General features: G+C 43.7%; 1 protein-coding gene across 1 annotated transcript in view; it reads right to left on the bottom strand.

Annotated features, from left to right (window-relative positions):
• Nucleotides 1–23,354, bottom strand: part of LOC126456087 (protein phosphatase PHLPP-like protein) — a 414,974-nt gene that overhangs the window by 112,318 nt on the left and 279,302 nt on the right. Inside the window, exon 8 of the mRNA XM_050091843.1 lies at nucleotides 9,168–9,302. Within this exon, the coding sequence (XP_049947800.1) occupies nucleotides 9,168–9,302 (135 nt within the window). The remainder of the gene's footprint in view (nucleotides 1–9,167; nucleotides 9,303–23,354) is intronic.

Raw genomic sequence — 23,354 nt, 5'->3', positions numbered from 1 at the left:
TATGAATCGCCCCGAAGAAAACGGTCTAGTGACACCAAGTAACACGGATTTAGAAAACATCATTCATGTGAAACACAGTTAGCTCTATACTCTCATGAAGTGTAGAGTGCTATTGACAAGGGATTTCAGATTGATCCCGTATTTGTCTATTTCCGCAAGGCCTTTGACATTGTACCACACAAGCCTTTTGTAGTGAAACTGTGTGCTTACAGAATATCGTCTCAGTTATGTGACTGGATTTGTGATTTCCTGTTAGAGAGGTCACAGTTCGTAGTAATTGACGGAAAGTCATCGAGTAAAACAGAAGTGATTTCTGGCGTTCCCCAAGGTAGTGTTATAGGCCCTTTGCTGTTTCTGATCCATATAAACGATTTGGGAGACAATCTGAGCAGCCGTCTTAGGTTGTTTGCAGATAACGCTGTCGTTCATCGACTAATAAAGCCATCAGAAGATTAGAACAAATTGCAAAACGAATTTAGAAAAGATGTCTGTATGGTGCAAAAATTGGCAGTTGACCCTAAACAACGAAAAGTGTGAGGTCATCCGGGTGAGTGTTAAAAGGAATCTGTTAAACTTCGGTTACACGATAAATCAGTCAAATCTAAAGGCCGTAATTTCAAACAAAATACCTAGGAATTATAATTACGAAGAACTTAAATTGGAAGGAACATACAGAAAATGTTGTTGATAAAGGCTAACCGAAGACTACGTTTTATTGGCAGGACACTTAGAAACATATCTACTAAGGAGACTGCCTACACTACGTTTGTCCGTCCTCTTTTAGAATAGTGCTGCGCGCTGTAGGATCCTTACCAGATAGGATTGACGGAGTACATCGAAAAAGTTCAAAGAAGGGCAGCATGCTCTGTATTATCGCGAAATAGGGGAGAGAGTGTCACAGAAATGATACAGGATTTGAGGTGAGGTGGACATCATTAAAAGAAAGGCGTTTCTCGTTGCGGCGGAATCTTCTCACGAAATTCCAATCACCAAATTTCTCCTTCGAATGCGAAAATATTTTGTTGACACAGATCTATATAGGGAGAAATGATCACCATGATAAAATAAAGGATATCAGAGCTCGTACGGAAAGATATAGGTGTTCGTTCTCTCCACGCGCTATAAGAAATTGGAATAATAGAGAATTGTGAAGTGGTTCGATGAACCCTCTGTCAGGCACTTAAATGTGATTTGCAGAGTATCCAAGTAGACGTAGAAGTAGATACGCGACAAAATAAGTGTATAGCTCGACTGCCTTGTCCGGTAGCTTTATGGACTTCTATCATACTGGCCGTATATCTAATTTATTATATTAATTAAACGAAACACTTTTCTAGCCCTATTACACGAAGTTTATTAGTAACTTACGACCTACGTTTCGAGTTATAGGCCATTTTCTAGTACATAGGTGATACAAAAGATGAGAACCGAGCAAAGACAATCATGTCAGCTTCTTAATCTATCGATTCTTGACTTAAACTATAGAAGTTATCTCAAGGATCGATAGATTAAGAAGTCGACATGTTTATCTTTGCTTGGCTCTCATCTTTGGGATCAATTGTGTCCTAGAAAATGGCGTTGCAGCTCGAAACCTTAGTAGTGCAGGAATAATAAAGTTTGTAAAACAAAGCTAAAAGTACGTTTCGTTTATCAGTACAATATACCATATTTTACCAAGAACGCACAGTTTAACGAATTAAAACGAATAATTTTTGTTTGCCTAGAATATTGAATATGATGTTTCACTGTGCCCGTAGCTACAGTAATTAACTGGAAACAAATTATAGTACCAGCTGCGATTTAATTTTTTGACACCACGGCCGGCTTCAGCCTCTAAGGTCAATTTCAGATGGTTAAGAACCTAGCGTCGTGGAGGTATACAGGTGCGTCTGCATCTGGGTACCTCCACGATATAAGGCTCATAACTACCTGAAATTGGCATAGTGACTGTGGCTGTGATGTTAAAAAATAAAATTGTAACTGGTGCTGTAATTTCCAGAATGATATCTTCACTGTGTAGCGCAGTGTGTGTTGACTTGAAACTTCCTGGAAGATTGAAACTGAGTGCCGGATCCAGACTCGATCTCGGGACCTCTGCCTTTCGCTGACAAGTCTCTACCAGTCTCTTCTTTTCTTTTTTAAATCGTTATATTCCCAGCATTTGGACTGGGCAGACGTCACGTGACATCCACGCAGGTTGATAGTTGAATACTTCACTCATCTTTTTCATTTTTTAAATGACGGAGGGCAGGCAGCCCCCTGACCGAACGCGCTGGGCTACAGTGCCAGCACGAACTGAACTACCCAGGCACGACTCAGGACCCCTCCTCACAGCCTTATTTGCGCAAGTTTCTCGTCTCCTATGTTTCTGACTTCATAGTGCTGTAATACGCTTCCAATATCTTAAAAGACGAACTGCAAATGTGACAGGACCATCCGTGACTTTTGCAATGCTGAAGATTAGTGGCGAAATGCCCCCTAGGTGCAATGCTGAAGATTAGTGGCGAAATGCCCCCTAGTAATTCACCATTAATTGTATCGAACGCCGTTCATGGCGACACCACACCCAGTTGAGAGATCAATTGTTTCTGATCTATTCCGCCGATGCAAAATTTGTTGTCTCTTGCCATCAGTAATCTAGACTAGAATAAACTGCTTAATCTATCAAGTATATAACTTTAGTAGAGAGCATAGTTAGGAAGATACGGAATATTTTCACAGAATTCATAGTTCAAAAGGAATATTCAGAAAATGTACGGCAGCCTTGCAGTTTGTCACACATCGTCAGTTTAGCTGATTCATGCCGACGTTAATGTTCGCTTAAACCAGCGTAGGAAAAAAAATGGCTAAATAGAACGGAACATGTATGTAGCATCCCGCGGCAAAAATAGCGGAGGAAAAAAACATAAAACATGAGAAGTAAGGACCGCCAGGAACGAAAATATCATCTATTACAAATAAACATTTGAGAAGACAGTGAAAGAAATGACACTATTTTGGTATCTTGAAAGCAAATGTAAACGAAGTGGCCGGGTTAAGAAAGACAGAAGTCGCAGACTATCAAATGCAAAGACAGCTTCCATCAACGTAAGAAAATAACAGTCAGAAATATTAGCCTGTTCTTAAAATAGTTTCAAAATTATGCATCGACAGCGCTGTGTGGAAGTGAAATGTGTACAGTGAACCGAGTGGGATAGAAGAAATGGGAAGAATGTTAAAGTTAAAGGGACAAGTAAAACACGGATACCTAGTATGGATCACAGCAGTCAGTTCGTTAAATGCCGTTATTTTCTTATTTTTTATGTTTTTATAGAAAAACGTGACGTGATAGGACTCTTTCATGTACGTCTGGGACGCACAGTTTCATAAATTATAGTCACTTAAATTTATACTGTTTCGTAGGGCTGCCTTAATATATACTATAAATATCACTTTATAAAGAAAAGGTTCGGGGGAGTAGTATATTGGAAACAGTATTCATGTTCAAGCGCCCTGGGCGATAAAGTCTACATCGCCTAATCAAATCCAAAAGGTTCAAATGGCTCTGAGCACTATGGGACTTAACATCTGAGATCATAAATCTCCTATAACTTAGAACTACTTAAACCTAACTAACCTAAGGACATCACACACATCCATGCCCGAGGCAGGATTCGAACCAGCGACCGTAGCGGTTCCAGACTGAAGCGCCTAGACCCGCTCTGCCACAGTGGCCGGCCATCGCCTAATCGGATTCAGCACCTGTCTTGTGAAGTGTAAGGTGTAACTAATTGCCAAGCTGTGAGGATACGCCCTTGGAACTCGGCTGTCTCGCTCTGCTACGCTAAAACAGTCACATTTGTTGTATACATGATGCAATAAGGAAAAGAGACGGTACGGTGACCTGTGGGTCCACAATGGTGAGTCTGATGTTATTGCATATTATTCATACACGGCGGACTATCAGCTCTGTGTCCAGGATCGGACTGACTTCATTACGGTAGTTGGCTATACAGTCGTCTTGTTGAAATGGGGACCACGAGTAAACCACCCACGTCTCCGCAAGCGCAGGCGGTTGTTAAGGCTAGTGCGATGCACACGGGTAGCTGTTTAGAATCCTCGTGGTGGATCTTGCCTCCTTGAGCGATATGCAAGGTCTGTACTCCGTTCTCAGCATCAAACCTATTTTATTGTTCACTAGTGTGGCGCATAATGGACACGCATGATAGAGACAAAAAACCGCATTATGACTTCGTGGCACAATAGGGGAAGTCGAATCGAGCAAAATTTTCTGGATAACTGTAGGTCTGAAATGCATCGTTGCGGAGCTTCGGCCATAAAACGACAACCAATCACAGCCCAAGTGTGTGCATTTAAATTACTTGCCCCAGCTAATACCTGTTATGCGGATGAGCGCAGTTAGGAGTACTGATGAAACTAGCTTACGTTAATGGTTTCGGCTGAATGATCAAACCTAGGCGAACTTAAAATTTATATCTGCGGTTGGCTACATTGTGTACCAAATCGCTACGGTCGCAGGTTCGAATCCTGCCTCGGGCATGGACGTGTGTGATGTCCTTAGGTTAGTTAGGTTTAAGTAGTTCTAAGTTCTAGGGGACAGATGACTTCAGAAGTTAAGTCCCATAGTGCTCAGAGCCATTTGAACCATTTGTACTAAATCTGATTGAAATCGTTCCAGTCGTTTAGTATGATCTCTTTACCCGTGGTTTTGCCCGCCAACAACATGTCAAACATATTTTACATGTATTTAACATATTTCACACATATTCGTACACATGATTCACGTGTACCTCTAGTGAATTTCACCACGCTGTTTCATTTTTACGCAGTTCAGTTTTTACGGCGTCGTAACTCATGAACTATAAGTCGGGCATGACATAATTATGCATTGATTTCCAGTGCTGTATGTGGCAGCTGTCTGCGAAACGTGTTTTGAATAGAGTTAGTGGTGAGGAAGGAATAAATTAAAACGTCATACATGATGCGGCAATTTCTCACGCTTCTCAGTATTTATGAAGTCGTATCTCCTGAACTGTGAGTCTTACAATGATACAATTTCGCTGGTATATTCAGTGGTATACGTGGATACTCTGACAAACCTGTCGCGAATGTAGATAGCAGTAAAGAAATAATTAATTAAAAAGTCATGCATCATGTGGCAGTTTTACTGCATGAACAACGAAAATGCAGTAAGAGATGAACTTTTCGTTTCATCACTTTGTGGAGGATTTTAGCGAGAAAATTTTCGGAAAGGTTTTAAAATATGTGTGAAGTTTTTTGCAAGTCACTAAGTGCTCTCATTCTCAAATTCTTCTTCTTCTTTCACTTGTATCTTTATCCCGCGGTTTCGCAGTCTCGGCATGGTTAGGATCAGTATTGGCAAGGTTAATGTTAAGGGGTGGCCGAATGTCCTTCCTGGCGCCACCCCGTACCCCCCCCCCCCCCCCCCCCTCCGGGACGGAATTAGTGTACCCCAGCTGTCTGTGATTCCCGAAATAGTGTGAACGTGTTCAGGTGTCTGCAAGTCGTGTAACATGGGGACCAGCCTGGTATTCACCTAGTGGGATGTGGAAAACCGCCTAAAAACCACATCCAGGTTGGTTGGAACACCGGCCCTCGTTGGTAAACCGCCGGGCGGATACGATACGGGGCCGGGGCGCCTACCCGAGTCGAGGAAGCAGCGCATTAGCGCTCTCGTCTAACCTGGCGGGTTGCTATCATCCTCAAATGCAGGATGAATAAAGTATGGGAATTCGCGCGTCGTGGCTACAGTGCTTTTTCATCCTCATCCGCACGTTTTGGCAGTTATATGGTTCTTACCTCCACAATGATTCTTTCCAGACAGTACGTGATACGTGTACCAAGTTTGATTGAAATCGGTCCAGCGGTTTAGAACGAGATGTGGAACATACATACATAAAAATACATGTACATTCAATTTTATAGTATGTATGGCCGGCCGAAGTGGCCGCGCGGTTCTAGGCACTGCAGTCTGGTACCGCGTGACCGCTACGGTCGCAGGTTCGAATCCTGCCTAGGGCATGGATGTGTGTGATGTCCTTAGGTTAGTTAGGTTTAAGTAGTTCTAAGTTCTAGGGGACTGATGACCTCAGAAGTTAAGTCCCATAGTGCTCAGACCCATTTGAACCATAGTATGTATGGATAAACGTGCCATATTTTAATTTTTGTTAATGTACAGAGTACGTGAACAAACATTTATTCTAACAAGTGCAGTAGGTGAGTAAGTGCAAACTAAGACAATGGTGAAACTAAATTTTAAACGCTCTTTTTTCTCACATCGCATTTTTTACAGCGTATGATCGACATTCTTGCCTCCAATTTTGCTACAAAGTTGACAGTGTCAGCAGCATAACACGGCAGAAGGTTTATGTGACAGAACTACAACGTTGTACAAAGTCAAACTCTCTCGCTTTTTGGACAAATTTCCTAGTGCTCCACGTTGTATGCCTACTGGAGATAGAAACGGAGCGAGTACGGGTGTGATGTTCGGGTTGCATACTTGACAAATCCAGGCGCAGCTGTTGCATCACTGTTAACGGGGTTCCTTCGCTCCCGCTGTTCTGCGTGTGTGACGAGTCTGAGAACTGTGGCGCTGCGGTGGCTTCACATTCGTCTACTTGTTCTCTCTTATTGAAGCATGCAGCAGTGTAAGGTTGGTCGTGACTTCTTAGTACGGAAAATGAGTACACGATCTTGCTGCTGTAAAGTGGCAGTGACTAGGCGAAGTGACCGAAAAAATGGCTCTGAGCACTATGGGACTTAACATCTGTGGTCATCAGTCCCCTAGAACTTAGAACTACTTAAACCTAACTAACCTAAGGACATCACACACATCCATGCCCGAGGCAGGATTCGAACCTGCGACCGTAGCGGTCACGCGGTACCAGACTGCAGCGCCTAGAACCGCTAGACCACCGCGGCCGGCGAAGTGACCGACTATCGGGATCAGATAGCGTGGAGTGCTATGTGTGTTTTGTGAGACTGTGGAGGGTGTAAGACGAAAATTAATTGATACAAAGTACACTATTGCACATTTGTTCCGTTAGAGGAACAGTGAGATCTGGAGTAAGTTACACGCTATAGTCCACGCTTCTGACGGAAAACATACAAAATTTTGCATCATACAAACAAAATGGTTGTGTTCTTGTTTATTTCGCCTTCACTACCAGAAAACGACTATAAAGTGTGTATAAATCAATGTAAACGTTAGACACTCTTTGAATAGATAGAAAATATTACAATAAATTTACAGTAGCCTTCCAAAAATTTTCGTCTATGTAAATATATGTATAAACAGAACTATATTCACTGCTATCTCAGCAGTCGTTACATTGTTACATAACCTGCTTCTGTCATTTAGGCAGATCGGACATTTTGTGACAATTCAACTTGCACTTGAGAATAGCTCTAAAGCGGAAATCATGGTTGTGTGAAATAAATGAATAGGAATTTACAGTTTAATGGCGGAAATTTAGGACGGTTGCGTATGTAGCGGATTGACGCGGGTCGGAGGCTATACTTGCGGACTCGTGTACTCGCTCTCCTTCCTGAGCGAGCCGGGATCACTTGTATCCAACAGACTCAGGGGACGAGTGGGCAGCCTTGGACAGTCACGAGTCGAGTCTACGGGCACACGGAGATTGCGAGTTCGGAGATGGTATCACAGGACTCGCTGGCGAGTTTAAAGCGAGTATGAGCTCATTTATGATCTCTAATGGCTACCGTTGTATGTCCGTAGCTCTGCAACGGTATACTGCCGGGGGATGGATATTTGGAAACGTTTACTCGATTCAGGGGGGGCCCGACCCTGCTCTAGCCTTAATATTGAGATGTTTTCCTCCACAATGTGTGTTACAGAAATCATTCAAAGAGATCAGAGAGGAGCAGAACTTGGCGTTCATACTCGTAATATTATTGGATTTTGCTGGGAACAAAATGGTTCAAATGGCTCTATGCACTATGGGACTAAATATCTGAGGTCAAGAGTCCCCTAGAACTTAGAACTACTTAAACCTAACTAACCTGAGGACATCACACACATCCATGCCCGAGGCAGGATTCGAACCTGCGACCGTAGCGGTCGCGCGCGATTCCAGACTGAAGCGCCTAGAACCGCTCCGCCACAGCGGCCGGCTGCTGGGAACGATACAGCCGTTGCAATTGCTTATCAAGGTTAGTGATGACAGTTAAATTTTAAGCATACAGCTAATTTATTTGTACATAAATTTACAAGTGTTACTATATGATAGCTCAGAGATTTGTGTCCTCTCCTTGCAGGCTTTGTGCTATTGAACTGTTAATTTAGATTTTCTGATTGATAAAACTATTTTAAATGTCCATCATAGGCTGCCAAATTCTTTATACAGATGAATTTTATTGTATTGGCCATTATTATACAATAGTCCGCCCCGATAGCTGAGTGGTCAGCGCGGCTGTCTGTCATGCCAAGGGGCCCGGGTTCGATTCCCGGCTGGATCGGAGATTTTCTCTGCTCAGGCACTGGTTGTTGTGTTGTCCTCATTATCATTTCATCATCATCATCATCAGTGGAATGCAACGGGAAACCACCATAGGAATACTTCCCTAGACGCTCATGCGGTGGACCTCTCTGACGAGGCTTCCCTAATGACAAGACCAGCCGTAAGGCAGAACACAAAGTTAACTTATTATGCAATAAATTTCATCTGATAAGGAATTTAACGATCTACGATGGGCGTTTAAATTGGTTTTAATGCCCAGAAATCACATCGAATCTGTGGACTGGCACCTGAAGAAAGGTGATGTGACTAATTAGAGTTTTAATATTTGTTAGCAAGGGAATTCGCACTTTTACAAAGTTTCCCAACAGTTTACTTTGGTGCGATGCGCCTTTAGTACATCCCAAAATAATCTGATTAAAATCTCCACCGGCTTTTGGTGTTTGCTGACTGTGGGAGGGTCTTAAAGTCGAACACTAGAGATGCACAGAAAAACATGCATTTCCCAACCTTATTTGAATAACTGATGTCACATGTCTCCTCAGAAGATTCGTCTGACTATATCACGGTTTCGTTGGAATAGTGTTCTGGACAGAAGATAACAAAAACTCGTTTTGCTGCTGCTATATCTGCCTCTGTTGTTCCCACATTAGCGTTGATGTAACTCACCCCGTAGTCGGCGAGCACGATGCGGCCCTTGAGCAGGTTCTCCCTGAGCACCAGGCGGCCCAGCTGCTGCTGCTGCTGGAGCGCGTCTCCACCGCTGGACCGGCCCACGCCCTCCACGCGGTTGCCCTGCACGTCCTGCAGGCAAACCAGGCTGTCTAAACTCTACTTCATCCGTACAACTTATAATATGTCTCTCATTTATACGAGAGCCGAGCATCATTCAGAAAAAAAAGAAAACACAATTAATTACTTTTTTTTGCAACAGATACAGCAATGTTTCGGACAGAGACAAGACGGCAGTTATGAGTCGAAGGGTATGACAGGAAAGCAGTGGTTGAGAAGGGAGTGAGATGGATCGTAGCATATTCCGATGTTATTTAATGTCTACTTTGAACAAGCAGTGAAGGAAACCAAAGAAAAATTTGGAGTAGGAAAATAAAGTTCACGGAGGAGAAATAATAAGTTTGACCTTTGCCGGTTACGTTGTACTTCTTTCAGAGACAGCAGAGGACATTAAAGAGCAGCTAAATGGAATAGACAGCTTCTTGAAAGGAGGATGTAAGATGAAGATCAATAGTGGAAAAAAAGGGTAATGGAATGCAGTCGAATTAAATCAAGTGATGTCGAGGGAATTAGATTACGAAACGAGACACGAAGGTAACGAGACACGAAAGTAACGAGACTGCGATAAACCTTGGGTAGCGGAAGAAATAATTCAGTTGATCGACAAAAGGAGGATGTACAAAAATGTTCAGGGAAATTCAGGAATACAGAAATACAAGGCACTCACGAAGGATATGAGTAGGAAGTGTAGGGAAGCTAAGGCGAAATGACTACATGAAAAATGTGAAGAAATCGAAAAGGATATGATTGTTGGAAAGACTGACTCAGTATATAGAAAAGTCAAAACAACCTTTGGTGAAATTAAAAGCAAGGGCGGTAACATTAAGAGTCAATGGGAATTTCGCTGCTAAATGCAGAAGAGAGAGCGGATAGGTGGAAAGAGAACACTGAAGGCCTCTATGACGGGAAAGACTTGTCTGATTTCGTAATAGAAGAAGAAGAAACAAGAGTCGGCAGAGAAGATATAGGGAATCCAGTACTAGAATCGGAATTTAAAAGAGCTTTGGTCGACTTAAGACGACATGAGGAAGAAGGGATAGATAACATCCCATCGGAATTTTTAAGGTCGTTGGAGGGAAGTGAGAAAAAAAAAGAGACTATTCACCTTGGTGTGTAGAATATATGAGGTAGGCGATATACCAACAGACTTTCGGAAAAACATCATCCACACAATTCCGAAAATGGCAAGACTGATAAGGCATCTGTGAAAACATCAGGGAATAACTTCCTTGGTACTAGAGGGTGCTGTAGGGGGTAAAAACTGTAGAGGAAAACAGAGGTTGGAATACATCGAGCAAATAATTGAGAACGTAGGTTGAATAGCTACTCTGAGATGAAAAAGTTGGCACAGGAGACGAAATTCGTGGCGGGCCACATCAGACCAGTCAGAAAGCTGATCACACAAAGAAAAGGAAAAAGGAAGCCACTACAACTACACTATTGATGAGAAACTGATGGAAACATTATCTGCCGTTAAATAACTAGGATTAACTATCCAGAGTGATCTTAAGTGGAGCGACCACATAAAATAAATAGTAGAAAAAGCAGATGCATGACTGAGAATCATAGGAATAATCTTAAGAAAACTTAACTCATCCACGAAAGACGCGGCTTATAAGGCGTTTATTCGATCGATTCTTGAGTACTGTTCAATAATGTGAGATCCTTACCAGGTAGGACTGATAGAAGACATAGAGGAGATCCAACACAAGGCGGCGCGTTTCGTCACAGGATCGTTTAGTCGGCACGACAGCGTTGCTGAGATGCTCAGCTTTGGCAGACGTTAGAAGAGAAACATTGTGCATCACGGAGAGGTTTACTACTGAAATTTCGAGAGTACTTTGCGGGAAGACTCGGATAACAGCACTTCCTCCCACATACACGTCGCGTAATGACCACGAGGAGAAAATTCGAGAAATTAGAGCCAGTGCAGAGGCTTACCGTCAATCATTTTTCGAATGCGCCATATGCAAGTGGAACAAACTACGGGGGATTAGTTAGTGGCGCCAGAAGCCCCCTTCGCTACACACTATTAAGGGGCTTGCGGAGTATGATGTAGGTGTAGATGAAAAACAAAATTCTAAATAGTAACTGAGGACTGTGAACGTTGGGTAGAAGTGCTGCTTTGAGATGAAGAGTTTGACACAGTATAGGAAGTACAGTGTGCCGCATCAAACCAGTCAGAAGACAGACAACAATAAAACCCCATTCGATGTTAAAACACAATGAAAACGCCTCTGACACTTCCAACATTTTTACCTGTTTGAGTTAGTGATATATGAGTATTATTGTGATTTTATTGGCGACAAGTCTTATTCACCTATACCATCATAATATTGTCAGGTGGTAACGACATTCAAGTCCAGATCCGATGGCTGGATCGCCAGTGAAATACAACGCTTAGCACAGAAAGCGCGTTTAGTATTGACGCCGAAGGACAGCCAAACCAGAACGGAAGTTCTAGGCAGAGAGTACAGCCATTTACAGAACCATTCCAGGATGGTGGTATTCATACAAACATGGCATATTAAAGTATATACATACTTCGAGAATAATTCAGAACTGATAAATACTAAATAACTAATATCTACTAGTGGTCGTGTTTGAACTGGTGATCCTTACCATGTTAACCAGCGAAGCTAACCACTACACCTCACTGCCTGCACCGGAGCTCGCCGCGTTACTCAATCTCCGGTTCTGAATGCAGAGGACTACAGCACTTTGTCTCTAAATCTAGTCAGTGATTCTCTGAGAGAAACAAACCATTTAGCTGACATATTTTGCATATCCTCATTTAATAATGTCGTAGGGAATAATGCTCTGGGGTAACAGATCTGTAAGAAAGAAAGCCTTCATCACTCAAAAACGTTCTGTACGAAAAATATGAGGCGCTGACCCACGATCATCTTGTAGACATCTATTTAATGAGTTCGGCATTCCGACTACAGCTTCACAGTATATATATTTCCTCATTAAGTTTGTTGTAAATAATCCACTGCAATTCAAAATGAGCAATGATGTACGCAATTACAATATCAGAAGGAGAAATGACTCTTCATTAAGGTTGTCTTAAGCAAAACGGGATACACAACGGCGCAACTAAATTTTTTTATTAGTTACCCAGTGTTACAAAATGGCTGACAGACTGAAAAGCACAATGAAAACAAATTGAAAATATTTCTCTTTGACAGCTCCTTCTCTTTCGTAGAAGAATTTCTACTATCGTAATGTGTAAAATGTGGTGGGTTGGAAATACTAACTCACATCTGCATGTGTAATAATAATAATTTCTTAAAAACATATAAATGTCCAAATGTAGCCAATTTACAAATTAATTTGTGATTTGAATGTAAAATGACTTGTTCTACATCATTACGATATATCGTGCAAATGATCCATTTATTACGAAACTAACAATGGCGGCGGTGGAGGATCGTCGCTTTGTGGCCGCGCTGTTACACCCTCATCACAACGATGAGCCTCTCCCGTTGAAGCTTTGCCATCGTCGAGAGGATCTTCAGTTTTCTTGAACCTCCCAACGTTGATACGCGCCTCTGGACTGTAGTAGGGCTACACACGGAGGACATGGAATACTCCTCTGTGTGCTTTGGTCTTCTTGATGAAGGGTCACAATCAGCTACTTCATATGTGACGTCCGACAAGCGACGAAGGATACGATACGGTTGAAAGTAGCGCTTTAGTGACTTTTCCGATAGTCCTAATTTCCGCACAGGCTCGAAAACCCAAAACCAAGTCCAGCAGGCTGTATCTCGCTGACCGGTGCTCCGCGTTATAGCGCCTTGAGTCTTTCCCTGGGCGTCCAGTTGCCTTGCTTCTTCAGTCCTAGTGATGAGCTATTTCACGTAGTCACCCTGACTATCGTCCCGTTTGAAACCGAGAGCGGTGTATCCATCGTCATTTAGACCTCCCGAACATGGAGCAGAAATAACGATGTGAAGCCTGTAGTGTCGTGCTTGGCTGTGTTTTCTCTCTGTTCAGTATCAACGTATATCGTGAGCACATCTGCCAACGTGTTGTTAAAGCACTGTGTGAAACCTCAAGAGGTCGATTCCAATTCGGTGGAATGGCGCTACTGCAGGCCCTATTGGTACCAAGTGCCCCAGAGGTAATTATGGCACGTGCTACAGTCGTTGGGATTCCTTACAGTTGCTCACATAATGTGTAACAGATCATTAGAGACTTGGTTAGTGATACCTCCTTCTGATTCGGTCAAGAATCTTCATGAATCACAGGTGACCAAATGTTGGAGCGTCGTAGAAATACATCAGAACAGCTTCCTGTTGATAAGCCGGGATGATGAGCAACCGTTTCGCCTCATCAGATCGAAGTAATTCTTACACAATGCTCCGATTATTAACTGTGATTTGCCTGTGGTCGAATCCGTTTTCTCCAAGGCTTCTATTCAACATCAATGTCATTTAAGGCAGCAATGTCTGAGATTCCATCCACGCTGCTGTGTTTCTTGACAGGTAATCGGTGCGACTGTGTTTGTGTCCCTTTTCAGTACCTTCATGCACATGTACTAGAACAGCTCTATGCCAGTCCTTCTAGCGCCAGTGTGAAGTTCTATCTTCAAACTCCCTGGGAGATTACCGAGCGAGGTGGCGCAGTGGTTAGACACTGGACTCGGATTCGGGAGGACGACGATTCAATTCCGCGCCCGGCCATCCTATTTAGGTTTTCCGTGATTTCCCTAAATCGCTTCATGCAAATGCCGGGATGGTTCCTTTCAAAGGGCACGGCCGACTTCCTTCCCCGTCCTTCCCTAATCAGATGAGACCGATGACCTCGCTGTCTGGTCTCCTTCCCCAAACAACCCAACCCTCCCTGGGAGATTAAAACTGTGTGCCGGAACGACACTCGAACTCGGGACCTTTGCTTTTCGTGGGCAAGTGTTCCACCTGTAAAGCTATGAGGACGGGTCGTGAGTCGTTCTGGGGCAGCTCACTTGATGGAGTACTTTCCCGTGAAAGGCAAACGTCCCGAGTTTGTGTCTCGGTCCGACACACAGTTTTAATCTGCCAGGAAGTGTTCAAAAAATGGCTCTAAGCACTATGGGACTGAGGTCATCAGTCCCCAAGACTTAGAACTACTTAAACCTAACTAACCTATGGACATCACACACATCCATGCCCGAGGCAGGATTCGAATCTGCCACTGTAGCAGCAGCAGCGCGGTTCCGGACTGAAGCGCCTAGAACCGCTTGGCAACAACGGCCGGCCCAGGAAGTGTCATATCATTCTTCAAGTTCTATCTTGTCTTTTTCTTCATACAATGCTGGAACTGGAGAAGTTGTTAGTGCTTCCTTAAGGACAAGGAAAGAGCTTGCCCCAGGAAAATTTGCAGTTTTCCTGCAGTAGTTCTTGAAAGGGACGTTTACTGGTACAGAAGTAGCAGTACGAGCACATTCAGAGACAAGTTGTCAAATTGCAAATGTATCGACGAGTCGGAAAACCTGTGACCTTATTTTCTCTGGATCTGTAGAGACTTTCAGCATCACTATTCACTTTTTTTCGGATTCGGGCGAGATATGCACACACCTCAACAGGGTTGTTATGTGGTTTAGATTTTCTTCAAATGTCTTCAAAACGACAGTGTCCTCCGGATGCCAAAGACACTTCGTCCATTTAAGCTTTCGAAGCAGGTTGTACATCACAAGTTCGAAGGTGATTGAACCTTTACATAGTCCATACAGCATATCTTCGGACTCGTAGAGACCGTCAGGATTCGTGAAGGGAGTATTATACCCGTCAGCGTCGTCCTCCTCGATTTTCCAGTAGCTTGTCTGCATGTCCATAACTGAGAAATACGTTGCTACATTCAAGCAGTCTAGAGTGTCCTTAATGAGCGGCAATGGGTAGGCATCTTCTTTCGTGATTTTATTCAGCCGTCGGTAGTCGGGAGAGAAAAGGCATGTGCCATGCTTCTCCTTCACAAGGGCCACAGGAGGGGACCAGGAACTCTCTGAAGGTTCAGTGAAGTCATCTTGCAGCATCTTCTCCACTAGCTCACAGATTTTACGTTGTTCAGCCGGCGACACACTATATGGTCAATGGTTAAGTGGTGGATGATCCCTAATGTTGATATGGTCTTTCACCGTGGAGTTATTCGACTGTTTTTTCTCCACCCCAGATTTGAAAACAAACAAAAATTGACACAGACTGGCTATTACTCGCCAGTGTTGTTCCTCGCTCAGGCCAGAACCTATTGGCGGTTCGATAGTAGCTTCCTCCCATGCGTTGTCTTTAGTGGTAGCAGAGCATGACTCTTCGTCGATGGCACTAAGCTGTCCTCGCTGGACTCGTCCAGCTGCGCCTATGCACATATCTTTAGGGATGAGTTGTGGCTACTAGTGACGATCCAAAGTTACCCTTGATCACCTACAGTGCTTATGATCGTCGCTGGCATGTAAATTTATTTTATGAGCCTGAGTTGCTTTTTGTTATTGACAAAAGCTTCATAATTTAATTAACCATCTGGATTGATGACTGGAACTCGTCTTGTTGATGAAGACGGGGCAAAAACGTCTTCAATGGCAAAAAATGGTTCAAATGGCTCTGAGCACTATGCGACTTAACTTCTGAGGTCATCAGTCACCTAGAACTTAGAATAATTAAACCTAACTAACCTAAGGACATCACACACATCCATGCCCGAGGCAGGATTCGAACCTGCGACCGGAGCTCTTCAATGGCAAACAGCTGCCCAGAGCAATCTTTGTTATGTGTACTTGTTGGTTTACGTTCGTCAGTCTCGAGCTCTGATATCCCAGAGTCTGTGACCGTTTATGATACTTGCAATAAGTCCCATCTAAGAATAAGATTGTGACTATATTCTGATAAAATGATAAATCCCGTAATTGGTAGCTTTTGCAGTAAATGTTCATGCCAGCAAGACATATGTCCCATTTGCTACTTTCAACATGTTCGCTTTCGAATCATGGAACACAGTCTTGTTTAGCTGTCGACGACAAGCATCCGACATTACAGAAAAGGAACCCCTGAATCGACTAGGCCCCTGGACAGGTTGTGCGTCGATGATGACGTCGACAAGATTTTTCTGACAACTTGGTGACTTTTGTCCATGCAGTGTTCGCAGATGGTGGGGCCTTACCTCCATAGACGGTCACCTTGCTTAGTTTTCTTGAAGTCGGTGGTTGGGAGAGAGGTTTGTAGCTCTGTACAGCAACGAGGTGTACCTACGGCGTTTTAGGGAGCGACGACGTACGGCGATAGGCTCCGTCCCACAGCTCGACTACAATCGTTTGCAGTCAACTGGCGTGAATAGAACTGTTGTGATGATTGACTTCTGGTGGCGTAGCAGTGATCGAAAACTCGTCTTCTCTCTCTGTGGTAGTTTCCAACGTGCCTAGGGTGTCCACAGTAGCAATATGCCAGCGTGTTGTCCTCTGTCCTCCAAATGTTTCCTCTTCTGTGGGACGTTCTTCTTGGCTTAGTAGTTGGTTGTACCTGCGACGGTCATGAGCATGGTTCTCGTTTGATGGCGGCTGCCTAAATCCGAGCTCGCCGAGTCCATGCTACCCGCACGTTCGGCTGGTGGCAGGGATCGGTGCTAAATACGTATACATCTCATCCTCACAATTCTGTTTCCTCCAGAAGTACAGGGTTGACATTCAAGACTGCTATCTCTTATGTACTCAGTCCTAAATTTCTGGCTGCCACACTCTACTGTTTCTTTTCTCCTTCTAATTGGCATATGAGGGAGGCGAAGTAATGGTGGTCTTCTACAACTGCCAGAAGTATCACTTTGTGCAGTTGGTCACATCTTTTTCGTACGATTCTTTTCTGTTGCATTTTCTCTATTCGCTGGCACCACTTGGTGAGTTCTTATGTCGTTGTGACATCACACACATCCATACCCGAAGCAGGATTCGAACCTGTGACCGTAGCAGCAGCGCGGTGCCAGACTGAAGCGCGTAGAACCGCTTGGCCACAACGGACGGCTATGCGTCTTTCTTTGGGGACCATGCCGACCACTACATGCAATGTGTTTTTCTTCGGCACGGTGGCATTCACCAGCAGGACAATGCACCGTGTCACACAGCTCGCAGTGTACGTGCGTGGTTCGAAGAGCACCAGGATGAGTTTACTGTGCTCCCTCGCCATCAAACTTCCCGGATTAAAACCCAATCGAGAATCCGTAGGACCACCTCGATGTGCCTGTTCGTGTCATTGATCCTCAACCGTGAAACCTAGCGCAGCTGGCCACGATACTGGAGTCGCCATGACTCCACATCCCTGTCGGGGTCTTCCAGAACCTCGTTGACTCTCTTCCTGAACGTACTGCGCTGCAAACGGCGGTTAATTAGGCTTCTGACAATTGGTCACACTAATGTGACTGGACAATGTAGTATTTTAAAGATTCATCTAGGTGTTGTGATTCATTCAGAGTTAAAAAGAAAAGAAACATCTGACACTTAAAAAATGCCCCACAACTACTTCTTATAGCCTTTTACAGCGCGTGAGGGGTCAGTCATTATTGTTATAATTATTCTTCAATGGAGCCAAACGTAGATGATATACTACTATAATCAAAAAATGTATCCCTAATAGGACTCTGTATTATGTGCATCCGTCTCATGTTCTTGGTATCAATATATTTGTAATTCAGGAGTCATATTTCTTTAATTTTCCGAAATGACTGATTCTTTCATTTCCATTGGCCGTGATTTTCACATTTATGTGTCACATTACAGTGTCAATATGTGTTTTTTCGCCATCATTTTTCATTCCTCTATCACAGTGGACAGTTAGCAGCTAAGTATTTGATCATCTGCTATACAGACTTTAAATGCAAGACAGTTGAAAATAAAAATTAAAACATGATGAGTCTAGGTTTCATTTAATGAAACAGGCCATCTTGATGTGATGATGAATGACGGCGATGGTGGTGAAGTCCATGATACATTCCTTTCTGTTTTATAAGACAGTTTAGTGCAACAATGTGTTATTCACCTGGTACCTAGAAATAAGTAATCTTGCCTACTTTAGTGAACTCGGTAGCCTGACATAGGGCTGACTGTTGTTGTATTTCTTCAAGCATCTTTGAGGAATAGTATTTCCACTGACTCAACAGAATTTTCAGAACAAATCTGAGACACAGGAACATAAAAGTACCTCGTACTACATCATTTACATAATACCTTATTGGTTGTGCATCCACAGCAAAACACCTACATATTGAATTGAAACCGCTGCTGTTATTGTAAATCCTTTTTTGAAGGCACGATCTGTTCGCAATTTTAAATTACATCATCAGGTGCAAACTGAATAAAAACAAGAAAAAAGCCGTAAATAGTTTTATGCAAAGACCATATGACAGGGACAAATAGTGTAGTGAATACACGAACTGACTGGATACCAAAACGTGGGCCCGCGGGGGCGGTGCATGCACTAAAATGGCTCTACGCCTTAACTCAATTTGAGAATTTAGTGTTTGGTTTGAAGATCATCATCATCATTATTTACGATGTTGATCTGTATGGAAAAGGTTGCTTTCATGTTGCCACAAGGATGGACACGAATCAAAATTACGAGCCTCCTTGCTTCGAACAGTTGATGACGGTTCAGTGCTATTGGCGACTCAGGGATGGGGTATGCTTCCCTGCATCACATGACCACCGCGGCACCATCTGTGCTGTGCTGTACTTCGTATCCATGTAACCCGTGGCAGAATCCCTCACTCAAAAGACCAGCTATGGAATCACTTCTCATTTATCTAAAAAGTTATTCTTTTTGCATTTTCATTGCATATCTTGGAGCTACTTTCCCTAGCGGCTGTTTTATGAGCCTATCGTCCTACGTTGGACTGTTCGCTTAAACTGAACAACTACTACAAGCCGATATTGTGGCTACAGTGACTAGTATCTAAATTTCATAGCTCGTCTTTGAAACAGATAAAAACCATAAATCAACTCAAAGGAAGTGAAATCCTTGTCGTTTGGCTAAACAAAACGCAGGTTCTGTCGTCATGATTTCCACCTCAAAATACCAAATCGCCACTTCCAAATTTGCTCTAATCCTGAATTGTACAATGCTCAGGAACACCCTCTTCCTTACTATTAAGCACAAGTCCCAGAATTCACAACACAGATGCTAACAGTTCTAAGATCTTCAATCACCTAACATTATCCATGCCCAAAAATGCCATTCGTCCTAATCGGTCTGTGCTAAAGTTAAACGCATTATCCTTCCCTGTAAACTTCATATCCCTAGAGAGACAAGCGCTCTGTCCCACTTTCTGCGTCCGCATGCCCTCCGTGATCTCGATTTTATACCAATTCATTAATTTTCCATTCCTCCTCGTATCTGTATAACTGTGTATGTTATGTGCCAAAATGGCCAGTCACTTGACTTAAAATCTCGATTTTATACCAATTCATTAATTTTCCATTCCTCCTCGTATCTGTATAACTGTGTATGTTATGTGCCAAAATGGCCAGTCACTTGACTTAAAATCCCACCTCAACACCATTCCTAGTTAGAATTTCTGTGGTTTCCCTAAACCGTTTAAATGACTACTGGGATATTTACTTTGGAAACGACTCTAGCTATTTCTTTCCTAAACATTGATCTCTGTCTGTAATGAACTCAAGATTAACGGAACACCAAAGCCTTATCTTCCTTCCTTTGAACCTGAGCAACTACATTTTGTCTCAGAATGAGGCAGACGGATGCTTCACACTATACGAAATTCTCATTGTCTGAAGAGCACCAGGATGAGTTTACCGTACTTCCCTGGCCACCAAACTTTCCGGATTTAAACCCAATCGAGAATGTGTGAGACCATCTCGATTAGGCTCTCCGTGCCATGGATCCTCAACCATGAAACCTAGCGTAGCTTGCCACGGCACTAGAGTGACTCTATATCCCTGTCAGTGCCTTCCAAACCCACAATAACTCGCTTCCTGCACGTCTAGCTCCACAAAAGATAGTTAATTAGGCTTCTGACGGTTGGTCACATTGATATAAAGTGTAGTTCTGTAAACCTAAATATTTATGAATTACTATGTACTTAATGCGTGATGTAAAGGTCATTTAAATATGTTCCTAGGTGTAAGAATCTGCACAAATGTTAGTGTATTATAACCATTTTCTCCACAGTAAAATTGGCTCAGTTGTAGGGGTGTAACAGGGTAGCTGGCAGCAGGTTTGAGATTCTTACAAAGAGGAAGATCGTAAGTTAGGCAGAAAGCTAAGGGAGCAGGGTGTTATTTGTAACAGACAGGCTGATGGTCAGGTATTTACCAAAAGGAAGTTGATGCGCATGACGGCGGACTGGAGCAGCAGGTGGAGAGCAGGCTGTGTAGGACCAACAGCGGTTGGCAACTGAGACAGGTCAGGAGTGGCAGAGAGATGCCCTACCAGGAGGGATAACACGCATATTGTAGAGAGCCAGTGCTGCAGGATGAAGAGAAAATTAGGTTTCGCTCATCCCAGAGGACTCAGAAGCATGGCCGCTGACATCGGCAGACCTGCAGTGGCTGTCATATGTCTATCACGAAGGATAAAGCTATAGGGCAGAGACGAAGTTGTGTGCAGTCCAACACATATGTAGGTGCAGCTGGTAAACACAACCAGAACGACAATGGCTGTGAAGTACTTATGAAGTGTACAAGATGAAAATTTAGGGAAGGGAGACGGTAGAGCACAGAATAGAGTGTGTGCAAGTCAAGTAGCTGAGACAGGCACGCCAGCGTTTGGTTTGAAGTATGTACCAAAAGCGAAAGAATGCATACTGTAGAAAGTAATTAGCAGTAGGGCAGAGAGCAGGTTGGGCACGCCCTAACTCTATGAAAAGAGCACCAACTATGACTGGGAAGCCTACAGCGGCGGTGAAATTCTTGGCAGGACGTAGAAAATGCACACGGTAGAGAGCCAGAACTGCAGGATGGAGTGCATCATAGCAGGGTGCTGGTCTGTTGATTTGGGGGAAGGGACCAAACAAAGAGGTCTTCGGTCCCATTGGATTAGGGAAGGATGGAAAAGGAAACAGCCGTGCACTTTCAAAGGAACCATCCTGACATTTGCCTGAAGCGATTATTAAAATTGCTACACTAAGAAGAAATGCAGATGATAAACGGGTATTCATTGGACAAATATGTTGTACTAGAACTGACATTTGATTACATTTTCACGCAATTTGGGTGCATAGATTCTGAGAAATCAGTACCCAGAACAACCACCTCTGGCCGTAATAACGGCCTTGATACGCCTGGGCATTGAGTCAAACAGAGCTTGGATGGCGTGTACAGATACAGCTGCCCATGCAGCTTCAACACGATACCACAGTTCACCAAGAGTAATGACTGGCGTATTGTGACGAGCCAGTTGCTCGGTCACCATTGAACAGACGTTTTCAATTGGTGAGAGATCTGGAGAATGTGCTGGTTGGGGCAGCAGTCGAACATTTTCTGTATCCAGAAAGGCCCGTACAGGAACTGCAACATGCGGTCATGCATTATCCTGCTGAAATGTAGGGTTTCGCAGGGATCGAATGAAGGGTAGACCCACGGGTCGTAACACATCTGAAATGTAACGTCCACTGTTCAAAGTGCTGTCAATGCGAACAAGAGGTGACCGAGACGTGTAACCAATGGCACCCCATACCATCACGCCGGGCGAACAAGAGGTGACCGAGACGTGTAATCAATGGCACCCCATACGATCACGCCGAGTGATACGCCAGTATGGCGATGACGAATACACGCTTCCAATGTGCGTTCACCGCAATGTCGCCAAACACGGTTGCGACCATCATGATGCTGTAAACAGAACCTGGATTCATCCGAAAAAATGACGTTTTGCCATTCGTGCTCCCAGGTTCGTCGTTGAGTACACCATCGCAGGCCCTCCTGTCTGTGACGCAGCGTCAAGGGTAACCGCAGCCACGGTCTCCGAGCTGATAGTCCATGCTGCTGCAAACGTCGTCGAACTGTTCGTGCAGATGGTTGTTTTCTTGCAAACGTCCCCATCTGTTGACTCAGGGATCGAGACATGGCTGCACGATCCGTTACAGCCATGCGGATAAGATGCCTGTCATCTAAACTGCTAGTGATACGAGGTCGTTGGGATCCAGCATGGCGTTCCGTATTACCCTCCTGAACCCACCGATTCCATATTCTGCCAACAGTCATTGTATCTCGGCCAACGCGAGCAGCAATGTCGTGATACGATAAACCGCAGTCGCGATAGGCAACAATACAACGTTTATCAAAGTCGGAAACGTGATGGCACGCATTTCTCCTCCATACACGAGGCGTCACAACAACGTTTCACCGGGCAACGCCGGTCCACTGCTGTTTGTGTATGAGAAATCGGTCGGAAACTTTCCTCGTGTCAGCAGGTTGTAGGTGTCGCCACCGGCGCCAACCTTGTTTGAATGCTCTGAAAAGCTAATCATTTGCATATCACAGCATCTTCTGTGTTAAAAAACATATCGGCTCAACCACTTGTTTATAGTGTAAAACAATAAGATTGACGCGTTTCGGAAGTCAAGCTTCCACCATCAGAATAATAAAAAGTAAAATAACCTGTTAAAACTCGCTAAAACGAAACATGCACCAGGCACAATACAATTGATAATAAAATTAAAACATCGTACCTACTTCCCTTATTGCAGCCGTGTCTTCCAAGGTGCATCTCCACATAGTCGTCAAAATATAAAAAACTCTAAAATGGTGTCGCCTATGGTGTTCAACATCTAACCACATGGCTCTCTCCTCTATCGTAGTAAACCGCCCGTGCGTCTTCGTTGATACCACACACCACATATCCAAACACGACACTGAAACGCGAGTGAGCTCACGCGCAAGTAAACAAGGAAGTCACAGAGATGTCTATACAAACAGATAACGTATACATGTTCCAAGGACCTCATGAAATGAGGAAACGGGACACCCCATGTTGGGAATAGATCAGGATCTCGTATTTTACATAGACAGGACAAAGGCAAAAAGCTGGATCTACTAGAACAGCTGGAAATTACGATACATAGCATGGATAATCAGAACACACTGAATGA

The sequence above is a fragment of the Schistocerca serialis genome, chromosome 2 (genome assembly GCF_023864345.2).
Source record: "Schistocerca serialis cubense isolate TAMUIC-IGC-003099 chromosome 2, iqSchSeri2.2, whole genome shotgun sequence".
NCBI lineage: Eukaryota > Metazoa > Arthropoda > Insecta > Orthoptera > Acrididae > Schistocerca > Schistocerca serialis.
Note: the sequence above shows the minus strand (reverse complement) of the source record. Positions and strands in the feature narration are given on the sequence as shown.